Raw genomic sequence first — 13,683 nt, 5'->3', positions numbered from 1 at the left:
GCTTTGGGCATAACAAAGTGCAAAGCATCTATAGACCAGAGATCAAGATGTCCATGTGTCCTTATGAAAAGAGAAGACAAATACAAAAGAGTCCTACCCAGAATGATTTAGTAAATAAATAAATACCAACGGCTGAGGCGTCGGGCGTCTAAAGACGTCCGCTTAACGGTAGAATAAAGTACACAGTGGTGAGTCAGGGAGCTACAGTTGGTAATACTTCCCAGTGTCCCATGGTACAACACTGTCTAGCTTGGAAAGACGGTGTGCAGAAGCAGTCATGTAAAAGACATGTCCATCGTCAATAAACTGTAAACATGTGTCTGTGTTCAGATACTCACGTGTGGTTTTATTTGTCCACAGTTCCCACGGCCACTTCGACGGCTCCCTTCTCTCCTGGTAAGACTGTTGTTTTGTTTTTCTACAACTCTAATGCTTTTGCACTCTCTGTCTCTCTCTCTCTCTCTCTCTCTCTCTCTCTCTCATTTATCATTTTGTTCAGTGCTTTGATTATTGGGAAAGTCCAACATAAGTAGTTATTATAATAATAACTATTAGTAACAAACATGGGATTTTTTGAAATAGGTCACATTTGAGGATAAGTCGCTGAACCTCCCAAAGTTAAAAAAAAATGCAACTTACACGCTGGAAAATACGGTACTCCATTTCTGTGTTACACTGAGGTTAGTAAATTAAAATCTTTGAACTCAAATGGTGAGAAATTCAACAGTTCTTTCTTTTCTTCATTTTTATTGGGTCCTTCACATCGTCTCTTCGTTTTTTCCTTCCACACCATCTTAGTCTATGTACTTGGACAAACAAGGAAACGGAAATCTGCCAGTCCCCTGCTGGTGGGTGTGGTCCTCAGGGGCAGGATAGTACATGGAAAATTTGAGCTAGCTTAGCTTTTGTAAGTAACAAAGAAAAGCAAGTCAAAATGTAATAAGCATAATAAAGTGTATTAGAAATGACCAATGACAGATGTTTTTGGTGGTAGGGTACACCTGCCAGACCTAAAAAAGGGCACCAAAAATCATGCTAGATCAGCTCATTGGGGTAACAACTTGAAACCCTAACCCTAACCCACACGATGTTGCAGAGGCGTGTCAGCCAAGACAGCCCAACAACATCCAGAGACTTAAGGTACTCAGGACGGATTTCATCCACCCCAGGAGCCTTGCCACCGAGGAGCTTTCTAACCACCTCGGTGACTTCGGCCTGGGTAATGGATGAGTCCACCTCCGAGTCCCCAGTCTCTGTTTCCTCTTCGGAAGACGTGACGATGGGATTGAGGAAATCCTCGAAGTACTCCTTCCACCACCCGACAACATCCCCAGTCAGGGTCAACAGCTCCCACCCACACTGTAAACAGTGCTGGTGGAGAGCTGCTTCCGCCTCCTGAGGCGTCGGACGGTTTTCCAGAATCTCTTCGAGGCCGACCGATCGAACTCCTCCCAGACCCGGGTTTTTGCCTCTGCGACCACACGGGCTGCGGCACGCTTGGCCTGCCGGTACCTGTCAGCTGCCACTGGGGTCCCACCTACCAACAGATAAGTAGGACTCCTTCTTCAGCTTGACGGCATCCCTTACTTCCGGTGTCCACCACCGGGTTCGGGGATTGCCGCCGCGACAGGCACCAGAGACCTTGCGACCACAGCTATGAGCAGCCACATCGACATTGGAGGTGGAGGTGGTGGGTTCCATTGTCGAACTTCAAACCAGCTTCAAATTTACCAGTAGGGACCACTTTATCAGAAATGAGCATGACAGACATTTTCAGTGGTGGGGGTCCGAGCCAGACACCCAAAAGTAGAGTGCCTTGATAGAGAGAGTGGCGACATGAGGAGTCAAAAAAATATGGTCACATGACTCATGGTGCCATCTTTAGTTCAAAATAGCGTTCACTGTTAATGTGTCTGCATGTAAATCCAGCTATTTTATTTATTTATTCACTGAAAATGCCGGGTTGTTGTGCATTTGGAGGCACAAATAGACACAACAAGGGCTTCAAGAGTACAGATTCCCTTAAAGCGAAACAGAAGAAAAATTGGGAAAATAAAGTCAGCTGGAAGGAAAGCCAAATCATCATCAGGACAGGATGCCGGTGCATCGCAGGGTCACCTGTTGACAGGCAAACATTCATACTCTCACCTGCAGTCAATTTAAAGTCACCAGTTCACCCAACCTGCATGTCTCTGGATGTGGGAGGAGGCGGAGCAGCCAGAGTGAAGCCACACAAACAAGGGAGAACATGGAGCCTCCATTGAGAAAGGACCAGGCGGGAAGCAATCCCATGACCTTTTTGCTGTGACGCAACAGTGCTAACCGCTAATCCACTGTGCCACCCACCTTGTTATTTTAAAATGTTTTCATTTAAAAGAAAAACCCTAGTTTTTACATTGTCTAGGGGCAAATGCTGCAAACAACAAAGAAGAAATAAAGTCATATAAAACGGACTTTCTGGATGCCAAATTGATTGATTTGATCCCCTTTTTAACGTCTCTTGTTACTTTGGAAATGCCAGCATTGGTTTCCCAAAACATTTAGCACTAACATGGTAATATTTGCTCATGTGATTATACACAGGAAGTAATGGCGCATTGACTGTAATGTTACAAGTGACATGGCAGAGGAAATCAGCACGAACGTGACCTATTCTTCTGTCTTTGTGCGGATTTATTTTTTTGTAGGATGGGAAGCAGATGGGACAGGGGAACATGTTGCTCATCCAGGATGCCAGCTATGAAACGACAGGAGAGTATGTGTGTGAGGTGACCGTTTCCTCGCTTCCAACCCTGCACACCGTGGCTTCTGTACACATCATCGTTCAAGGTCAGTCATTGTAATGTTACAAGTACTTAACTACAGTATAAGACAGTTTTATTCAGTCAGCTGAAATGATTCAGGAAAATTCACAGAAATGATAAAGCCCCCCCCCCCCCCCCCAAAAAAAACTGTAGCTTTTAATGTCATTGTAATGATCTTCTTTTTTGGATGTCCTCATGGGGCTGTCCTGCCCCATCTTCCCCAGTCTACTTTTATTGTCTAGTTTTTGTGTCCTTGTAGTAAAACGCTTGCCTTTTACCAATAAATCAGGATGTGGTCCTCCTGTCCGGGATGCAAGCAGTCAAAGAAACGTTCCAACAATCCTCTTGCTATAAGAGATGCTTTAAGATTATATGAGAAACAAGTAAAAATTATATATATATATTATAATATATATATTTTTTTTTTTTTTTTTTTTTTTTATTTACAATTGTGTAATTTACCAGCCAAGTTTGGCCACAGAGGTTGCATCAAAACTCTCCCGTGAACGTGACCTTGCTTCAGTAAACAAAAGAACAAAGAAAAATGGCTCCACATCTGGGAAAAGAAAAGTTTTAACGTTAGAAGAAAAGGTGAAAGTCATTTGTTTGAATGAGATAGGAGAAGGTTCCCCAAGCTTAGCTGTTGATTTCAGTGTTGGGAAAACACAGACTGCGCGTGCTGCTATGTAGATGTAAATAATTGCGCTGTCACCTGAGAGTGACAGAAACTAGTGCAGTGAGGACGATGCTGAAATAATGGATTTAACGGGACTGATTGATGGATTTACCGTGGATTTAACTCAATGCAGCTGATGAGATGTAGAAATCTGTGGGTCTGCTCACAGAATTTCCAGCTTGGCATGAAGACGCTGTTGCGATGGTAAGCTTTGATGAGCCGACCTCACCCTTTCACAGTGATTCACCAATCGAATTACTTACAGAAAAATAAACCATGCAAACAATGGAATTGGATCGTTGACTTTTAGCGGCTCCGCTAACGCATCGCTGGTAAAACTCAACTTGCGACCATAAAATCCAGCATTAACGTCCACAAATCATCAGACACAACAGAGTTATTCCCTTAAGAATAACATTAACACAAACACTGAAGATGCACTACAGGAAGAAGAAACTCATGCGTCATGTCCTGATGGCCATGGATGATGTTTCCAAGGTATCAGATGTTACCAGGCAAGTTAAAGATTTTATGTGCTTAACTGTTTTGAGGACTGATCTTGTTTTGATTTGAGATAATTCTTGTGACTTTAAAGGATACAGTTCTTGTGCTGTGATGTTTTGAACTTAGACTGAGTGGAAGACATGGTTTGTCTCTGACTGTAGTCAGTAAATCTGTGATGTTTTTCGCCGTACTTCATGCTTGTAGCAGTTTGTTATCGTGTACTGTACACATGCACACACATACATACATATAGACATACATAAATACATGCATGCGTGTGTGCACGCACACACGCATGCATGCACAGCTGCTGTGAGCAGGTACTTTTAATTTGGCAAACAAAGACAGTGGCTGAAGACCCACTAAACCCACTAAATATTTCACTTATGGTACCAACATGAAACTTAACTCACAGTTCAATTGGCTGTGGAACTTGCTTCTGTTATTATGAAAAAAAATAAACAAAGTGTTAAAAAAAGTTGGAGGAGACTGGATTTTGTAGAAAGCACATTGCTGGTTTTTCCCACTTTGAAGTTCTGGGTTTTGCCCGTCCAACCCAAAAGGTCTGTGATTCATTTCAGTGCAGTGATGCCATCGTTCTTTTTCCTTGATTTAGCAAAGCTTCTTGGCTACATTCACATTGGATCTGTGATATCAAGATCCAATATCAAGATAAGTTTCAGCACTTGCCTTTGGACTGAAAAGTGGTGTTCTGAATCCCAGGTACTCCTGATGGTGTGTTGGTGTCACTGTACCGCCAGTGCTTCTACACCTGATGAAAAATCATGGGAGAGCTGGAGCCTGTCCCAGCTGTCTCTGTGGTGAGTGGGGGGTAGACCTTGGACAGGATGCCGGTGCATCGCAGGGTCACCTGTTGACAGGCAACTTAAAGTCACCAATTCACCCAACCTGCATGTTTCTGGATGTGGGAGGCCATTTTATTTATTTATTCGCTGTAAATGACGGGTTGCTGTGCATTTGGAGCCACAAATAGACACATCTGTTGTATGGCTGGGGGGGCCTGGCTGCCTTTTTGTTTCTGTCTTTTGTTTTTCCTTCCAGGTGGCTTGCATTTGGGACTGAGTGGCTGTGTTGCTGAGGTTATCAGGACCTCACCCTGATCACCTGCGGCTCGTCAGGACTCACAGCTGTGGTGCATCTATATGGATTGGAACATGGTGGCATTTAAGACTGGAGTATACAGTGTGTATTTGCCAGAGACTCGACCTTGTGACCAGACGGGTGAGATCGTCGTCTCGGGAGCCATCTCATCATCAGTGGATGCAGAGAACGTCCAGGGTTTGATGCACGGTCTGTGAAAGAGGAGGGGGTAAGGTCTCACGCTCGTCAGCACACTTCCTGAGGTACGTTAGATTTTGTGACTAACGTTTATACAGTCAGTAAATGTGGTGTCCCTCACACCTTATTATATTGAGCTGTACGTTAGTCATGTATCGGCTTCCACTGCAGTGGAGTTTTGTGAACTGGATGTTCCATGCCTGCAGGTTGAGAAGCTGATTAGTAATTAAGCCAGGAAGTGTTTGCTGTTTATGTACACCTTTGAGTGGTCTCTCTGTGTGTAGAGTGTGGACTCACATAATGGTTCCTTCTTTCACAGACTCGGTTTGTTGCGGCCACCTGGGGGGTGTCGGCGGGGTCCTTGGGTCCGAACGGCTTCTGGCTCCGGACCGTTAGCGCTGCTGGGAGCGCACCGTATCACCACCACGCCAGACCGCACATTCTTTTGTTGTTTTGTATCACATCACTGTTATGTATTAAATTCAGTTAGCCTTTGTACCGTGCTCTGCTTATTTCATACTGGGTCCTTCAAACGCTGGTCGGTTCTCCGAGCTGCGTCCGACACATAACAACATCAAGGGCTTCAAGAAGTACAGATCCCCTTCAGATCCGAACAGAAGAAAAATTTGGGAAAATAAAGTCAGCTGTGTGGGATGGAAGTGACTTCATCATCAAAGCTTTTGAGAGGTAAATTTATTGTTCAGTCCCATGTACAGAAAAACTCACCTAAACCATCATCGTATAAACCAGATATTCGCAGTCAACAGACAAAAAAAAGTCCCAAAGTTTTTGTATTGTTTTCCATGTAATAAACATTTACATTCCTAAATGCTTATTGAGTGTTGTTAGAAGGAAAGGTGATGTAACACAGTGGTAAACATACCACCGTCCCAGCTTTTTAGAAACCTGTTGCAGGCATCCATTTCAAAATGAGCAAATATTTGCACAAAAACGATAAAGTTTATCAGTTTCAGCATTAAATATCTTGTCTTTGTGGTGTATTCAATTGAATATAGGTTGAAGATGATTTGCAAATCATTGTATTCTGTTTTTATTTACATTTTACACAACGTCCCAATTTCATTGGAATTGGGGTTGTATCTTAAGATTTTATGTTGTTATTCTCTTATTTATCCTTGGTTTTATTTTTTTCCTGTTGCACTTTGAGATTTTTATTAATGAAAGGTGCATTCTAAATAAAATTTATTATTATTGTGACATTGTTGAACGTGATGTCATTGAACGTCATGTTACACTCATTTTGCGTAAAACAATCAGTTCTCTTGAATGTTCTTTTCTTTTATGAGTGGAATATTTGTCTAATCACATAAATCTGAAAACACCATAAGTGTCTTATTGTGGAAAACTCAAAGGATGATGTCATCGCCCTGCCTCTGTAACATGTTGTTAACAGTGTCATTTAACAGTCTAATTTAGCATATTTTATTTAGCATATATTGTTATTTTCTTCCTGGTTGTGGAAGAATGCCGGTGTCCTCCAGCTCAGTCTGAGAAACTCACTGAGCAGACAGAAGCTGGGGGGCTTCTTTAAAAACTCTTTAAAAAAAAACCCTCAACAAAGTAACCTCCGTCATAATGAATTATCGACGTCATCTTCCAAAACAAGGGTGTCATGTGTAGAACAGTTTTTATCTGTGATCTTGAATTCTGGCAACAGATCAGATTAAAAGACTTTATTTAATCCGTGAGCCGGCTTCTGAAGTTTCAGCTTTTGTTGCTACATTAGTCCCATGTCTTGGTGTTACAGCGCTGCATACAGGCCTGGCATATGTACTACAGCATTTTCATGCGGTTTCAGTGGATCTGTGAGGACGGAGATATTTCTTGAATGGAACACTTTTTGAAAATGATAAAGAAAAAGGTGTATAGCAGAAGTTCAATTTCAGTGTAGACAAGGCCTTCAAAACATGGGATGAAATTAAACTAAAATAATAAATGAGGAATTATTTTCTTTGGGGTGCTATGACAAATCCAGGGGGCACTCTAGCATCCCCTTGGTGCCGCCCATGTGTCTTAGACCTTGACCCCTAAAGTAAAGAGCTTTGACATGGACACACAATGCTGTGTGGTGTTTGTAGTGCAGGTGAATGAGTTGTTGACTGTGTGTTTGGTGTAGGTGGTCCCCATCTGGTGGGTGTGGACAGAGAGGTACAGCAGGAGGAGGAAACGGGTCAGATGGTAAACCTGAGCTGTGAGGCACAGGGTCATCCACTCCCCAGCATCGACTGGAGCATCACCGGCAGCCAGGTAGCAAAAGTCAAAAAGGCAGTCAAAAAGACATTTTCAGCTCTGTGATTGTACCAATGTTTCACGATGATGCTATCAGAGTGACTCTGTGTGTGTGTGTGTGTGTGTGTGTGTGTGTGTGTGTGTGTGTGTGTGTGTGTGTGTGTGGTGTGTGTGTGGTGCGTGTGCGTGCATGTGTCCACAGAACTGGTATGAGGTGGTGAAAAGGGCAAATGATCACATGACTCACAGTGTGGTGTCAGTCAAAGTAACGTCGGACATCAGCGCTCTGTGTAACGCCTCCAATGACATGGGCAGTGAAGTCAAAGCTTTCACCATCAAAGCCAGTAAGAGGTTTTTCTTCCAAAGGAAGCCCAGTCATGGGGCAGAACCACTAGTACCAGGACATTACTGCTGATTATGCTCCAGTGCATTCTTTGATGTGATTGTTACAATGATAATAATTACTGTTTATTTCAGGTTCTGTTTGTAGGCAGTGAGTTCCCACAGGCTCTGCTGGAAAAACAACGATAAAAGTGACAAAAATATCTGGAAATAATGGTTGAACTGTTTTTTTAAGCCAGCTTGTCTTCACTGAAAGTTGATTTTCACCCCCTGCTGTGGAAAAAGGTCCTGATCTCATCCATCAACCTGTCAGTCACCGTTGTGAACAAGAAAAGAGAGCTGGTCCTTGGTGTAATCCCGCCTCCACCATGAATGAGTCTGTCATTCCTACTGCGCATCTCACCACTGTCACACTATCCTTGTACATGTCCTGTACTACCCCAACATACTTCTCTGCCACTCCTGGCTTCCTCATACAACTTCTCTTGGCACCCTATCTATACTTCTCCATCAGTACTCAGAGCAAGCATTGCATCTGTAGTGCTCTTTCTGAACATAGTACCATATTGCTGCTCACAGAGCTTCACCTCCTTTCTAACTCTTTCCCATAACTTCATGGTGTGGCTGATCAACTTTGGGTCTCTGTAGTTACTGCAGCTCTGCACATCACCCTCACTCTCTCATCTTTGAACACTTATCCGGGATCAGGTCGCGGGGCAACAGCTCCAACAGGGGACTCCAGACTTCCCTTTCCTGAGCCTCATTGACCACCTCTGACTGGGTGATCTCAAGACGTTCCCAGGCCAGTGTGGAGATATAATCTCTCCACCTAGTCCTGGGTGTTCCCCAGGGTCTCCTCTCAGATGGACGTTCCTGGAACACCTCCCTAGGTTGGCGACAAGGAGGCATCCTTACCAGATGCCTGAACCACCTCAGCTGGCTCCTTTCAATGTAAAGGAGTAGTGTCTCTCCTCTGAGCTCGCCACGGATGACTGAGCTTCTCACCCTATCTCTGAGGGAGACACCAGCCACCCTCCTAAGGAAGTCCATTTAAGCCACTTGTACCCATGATTTTGACTCAGCTCCCTTTTTGTCACAACAGTACGGTAGAGTGAATGCAATACCGCCCCTGCTGCACCGATTCTCCGGCCAATCTCACGCTCCATTGTCCCTTCACTCGTTAACAAGACCCCAAGGTACTTGCACTCCGTCACTTGGGGCAAGACCGCATTCCCTACTTGGAGTAGACAATCCATCAGTTTCCTGCTGAGAACCATGGCCTCAGATTTAGCAGTGCTGATCCTCATTCCAGCACCTTCACACTCTGCTGTGAACCAATCCAGTCAGTGTTGGAGGTCACGATGAAGCCAACAGGACCACATCATCTGCAAAAAGCCACTGCTTTTAGAGCCTGAGCCCACCAAACTGGAAACCCTCCTCCCCCAGACTATGCCTCGATATCCTGTCCATGAATATCACAAACAGGATTGGTGACAAGGCGCAGCCCTGGTGGAGGCCAACCCCACCGGAAACGAGTCCGACTTACTTCAGAGAACTTGAACACAGCTCTTGCTTTGTGAGTACAGAGATTGGATGGCCCTGAGAAGGGACTGCCTGACTCCATATTCCTGCAGCGCCCCCACAGTATCTCTGGGGTACCCAATAATACGCCTTCTCCAAGTCCTCAAAATACATGTAGACTGGATGGGCATACTCACAGGCCCCCTCCAGGATCCTTGAGAGAGTGAAGAGCTGGTCGGTTGTGCCACGACCAGGATCGTGGTTGTTCCTCTTCAATCAGAGGTTTGACTATCGGTCGAACCCTCCTTTCTAGCACCCTGGAAGACTTTAAGAGATAAGAGACTTTATTGTCATTGTAACAAACAACAAAACTTTGTTGGTGACAACCAGTCAGTAGCAGCAATGATCAAATATAAAAAATAGAATAAATAAAATGTAAGCACAATAAGGTGCAAGAGACAACAATAGACATGTTATTTACAGTGTAAACTAAGATGTAAGAATTGCACTGCCCATGGCTGTTTAAAATCCAGTAGGAGGAGCAATAGTCTGTGACTCAGTCTGTAGCTGAAGCTGGTGAGTATGGGGGGAGTGATGGTGACTGCAGCTCTGGGGAAAAAGTTGTTCCTCAATCTGCTAGTCTAGTAGGTTTTTATGTTGCAGAATCGCTTCACTGATGGGAGCAGGGCAAGCAGATGGTGTCCCGGATGTGTTTGACGACCTCCACCGTCTAAAGTGGTCGGGGGTTGGTCTTTCTGGTCCTCCTGAAATCCACAATGACCTCCTTAGTTTTGGTGGTGTTCAGAAGCAGGTTATTCTCTGAACACCACTGGGTCAGATGTTGTACCTCCTCCCAGTAGAGAGCTTCCTCATTGTCAACAAACTTCAAATGTCTTAGAACAGTGGATGGTGGTGCAATCCTGAGTAAAGAGGGTGAACAGGGCTGGGCTGAGCACATAGCCCTGTGCCTGACAGCCCGTCAGGTCCTGCCGCTTTAGAGGTCTTGATGCACCTCAGAGCAGATCTCACCTGGTGTTGCTGCAGCACAAGTGCCTGTTCTTCACTTGATGAGGTGGTTTGAGGATCTGCTCTGATATTCTGCATGTTAAAGCGTGCAGAGAAATGGTTCAGGGTGTCAGCCAGTGTGCTGTCAGGGCTGATCTGTGAGCTGCTGCCCTTAAAGTCTGTAATGTCTTTGATGGCAGTCCACATGCTGTGGGGGTTATTGTGGGCAGCGTGTCATTTGAGGCACTGCTTGTACCTCTGTTTGGCCTCTCTGATCCCCTTTTCAGATCCCTCCGGACGTGGCTGTAGGCCTGCATGTCACCTGACCTGAAGGCAACATCGCGAACCTTGAGGAGCGACCGAACATGACTGTCCATCCACGGTTTGTGATTTGGGAACACCTTGATGTGTTCCCGAACCACACCCCAGTGACGGTCAACACTGCCTCAGTGCAGAAGTGTATGTAGGCCAGGACAGCTGAGGGGATTCCTCCAGATCTGCCCCCTCCCAGTCTGTGTTCTCAGAACAGTCCTGCAGAAGATAAGTGGCTTCCTCCCCCCAACCTTGGACAGTTCTTGTGACTGGTCTGCTTCTGCAGATCAGAGACTTTAGGATGGGGTCAGGGTCAGAGGAAGGTGGTCAGAGAGACCCAGGTGTGGAGATGGTGCAGCTTTGTAGGCTCCAGAAATGTTGGTGTAGACTTGATACAGGGAGAGTAGTGTGATGCCCCTGTAATTGGCACACACTTTTGACACACACAATTGGTCCCCTTTTTTAAATACGGGGACCACCACCCCAGTTTGCCACTCCTTGGGCACTGTCCCGGACCTCAACGCAGTGTTGAAGAGACGACTCATCCAAGACAGTCCCTCCACACCCAGAGCTTTCAGCATTTCTGGACAGATTTCATCAACCCCCAGGGCCTTGTTTGACTACCTCAGTGACTTCCACCATGGAAATTGATAATAATCCTCCATCACCTTCCAGCTCTGCCCCTACCATAGAGGTCATTCTGGTCTGATGCAGGAGTTCCTCAGAGTGTTCCTTCCAGTTTCGGATTACATCCTCAGTTGTGGTTACTAAAGTTCCATCTTTCCTGTAAACAGTGTGGATGGTTCCTTGTTTTCCTCACCTGAGGTGCTTCACGGTCCACCAGAAGCACCTTGGTGCCAACTGAAAGTCTGCTTTGCCTCCCCCACAGTAGAGGCTACCGTCCTTCAGGCCTGCTGGTACCTTGCAACTTCCTCCGGAGTCCTCCGAGATAACATATCTCGGAAGGACTCCTTCTTCAGTTAGACGGCTTTCCTGACCACTGGTGTCCACCACAGTGTTCGACGGTTGCCGCCCTTGAGGCACCACAGCTCCCCACTGTAGGAAGCTTTGAGCATTGCCCATTCTTGTTCAATGCCCCCAACCTCCACAGGGATGCTAGAAAAGCTCCGCCGGAGGTGTGAGTTGAAGATCTGTCAGACAGTGGGCTCCTCCAGATGTTCCAGTTCATCCATACTATCCGTTTGGGCTCACCAGGTCTGTCCAAAGTCCTCCCCCATCCTCTGATCAAACTCCCACCAGATGATCAGTTGACAGCTTTTCCCCTATCTTCACCTGAGTGTCCAGAACATGCGGCCTCTTTCAGATGGTACGATCACAAAATCTAACATCGATCTTCGGCCTAGGGTGCTCTGGTACCATTTACATTTATGAGCAGTGGTGGGCACAGTTCAGCTAATCCGATAGCAGATAATTATCAAAGATAATGTTTTTGCTAGCAGATTAGCTTTTCAGATACGTTTTTAAAACATCATTGGATCAATTATCTTCTGATAAATGTATTTCTGATAACATTCAGTCTGATAACTTTTTTTTTTTGCTGGTAAAGTGAGAAAAGTGTAACGGTCATAAATGTTTGGAAACCCTAAAATCAAACATTTTAGTCCATCTGTTGTGTGTTTATTTATGGCAGACTGGCTGTCGCTTGCTGATGACGTCATCATTAAACTCAAAACGTGACTGGTCGGTCGACGCAGGGAGCATTGCGTCACCACTTCGGATGTTATAGTGTTTCCATCTCTTGTCCCTTGGAAATCTGTTGCAAAACCCATCACACTCATGTAAAAAGAATTATTTAAATATCTAAAGGACGCTGGATTACTTAATCGCCTCTAAACAAATGACTTTGGCTGCCAGGAGTTAAGGTTTTGTAAAATCTCAGCGATCACTCACAGGTGGTAAATGCACCTTAAGCTGGTGCCGTCCACCATCCGAAAGAAGGAAGAAGTCCACTCAACACAAACACAAAATGGACTAATTTTAACATTATTTTATTTGATTTCTTTGTGGCTGATGGTATCACCAAGACTCAGTGGGAGAGAGGAGCTCTCACAGCGCAGCTGTGTACAGAGGGATGTTTCTTCAGCATTAAGACCGTTTTGGATAATCTCAGGATGATTATTTTTCAGATGAATCCCACTGAAACTAGCAGGTAAGAATTTATATTTACTACGTGTATTTTACTCTGCCTATCAATGCATTAAAAATGCATGGACGTATTTCGGTTATTTAAGCTGCAGGGTTGAGAGTGTGTGAAAAAAACAGCAGCTTTTAGCTTGTAAATGACGTATCTAATACCGAAATAAACTGTGACTTCTAATACTGTGTTTTACTGCTTTTGAAAGATGATAGTGTTTGGGGTTTTATTTTTTTATTCATTCATTTTTCATGCGTTCTTGTGTGTTTGTGATCCTTGAATTTACCAGCAGCCCCTGCGGCGCTTAAAGTGAAACTGGTTCATCAGAAGCCGACAGTGTAATCTGATGTGCCTGCCCCGCATCCAAATCAATACTTAAAGTTGTCGGTTATCGGTTATCTGTAATAAAGATACATTTTTTAACAGTTTATCGGTTTTATCGTCATAAAAGATAACTTTTCAGTTATCTGATTAATGTTTATCGAAGCTATCTTTTTGGTTAGCTGTGCCCACCATGCTTATGAGGATCCTTATGTTCGAACATGGTGTTCATAATAGACAGTCTGTGACAAGCACAGAAGTTCAATAACAAACGACCGCTCCGGTTTCGACCGGAGAGCCTGATCTTCCCAATCATGCTTCTCGAGGTGTCTCTGTCATGCCCACGTGTGCGTTGAAGTCCCCCAAGGGAGCCCCATACAGGACTCCATTCAGGGACTCCAAGAAGGCCAAATACTCCAAACTGCTGTTCGGTGCTTTTGCACAAACAACAGTCTGAGTTTCCCTCCCGGACACCAAAGGCGCAAGGAGGCAAC

At 44.8% G+C, this 13,683-nt stretch overlaps 1 protein-coding gene across 1 annotated transcript in view; it reads left to right on the top strand.

Moving 5' to 3' along the window:
* The window catches only part of mcama (melanoma cell adhesion molecule a), a 183,755-nt gene that overhangs the window by 125,970 nt on the left and 44,102 nt on the right, over positions 1–13,683 (top strand). Inside the window, exons 13-17 of the mRNA XM_034178051.1 lie at positions 361–396; positions 2,584–2,603; positions 2,688–2,829; positions 7,421–7,551; positions 7,736–7,877. Of these exons, the coding sequence (XP_034033942.1) occupies positions 361–396; positions 2,584–2,603; positions 2,688–2,829; positions 7,421–7,551; positions 7,736–7,877 (471 nt within the window). The remainder of the gene's footprint in view (positions 1–360; positions 397–2,583; positions 2,604–2,687; positions 2,830–7,420; positions 7,552–7,735; positions 7,878–13,683) is intronic.

Source organism: Thalassophryne amazonica, chromosome 9 (assembly GCF_902500255.1).
Source record: "Thalassophryne amazonica chromosome 9, fThaAma1.1, whole genome shotgun sequence".
In the NCBI taxonomy this organism is placed as follows: domain Eukaryota; kingdom Metazoa; phylum Chordata; class Actinopteri; order Batrachoidiformes; family Batrachoididae; genus Thalassophryne; species Thalassophryne amazonica.
Note: the sequence above shows the minus strand (reverse complement) of the source record. Positions and strands in the feature narration are given on the sequence as shown.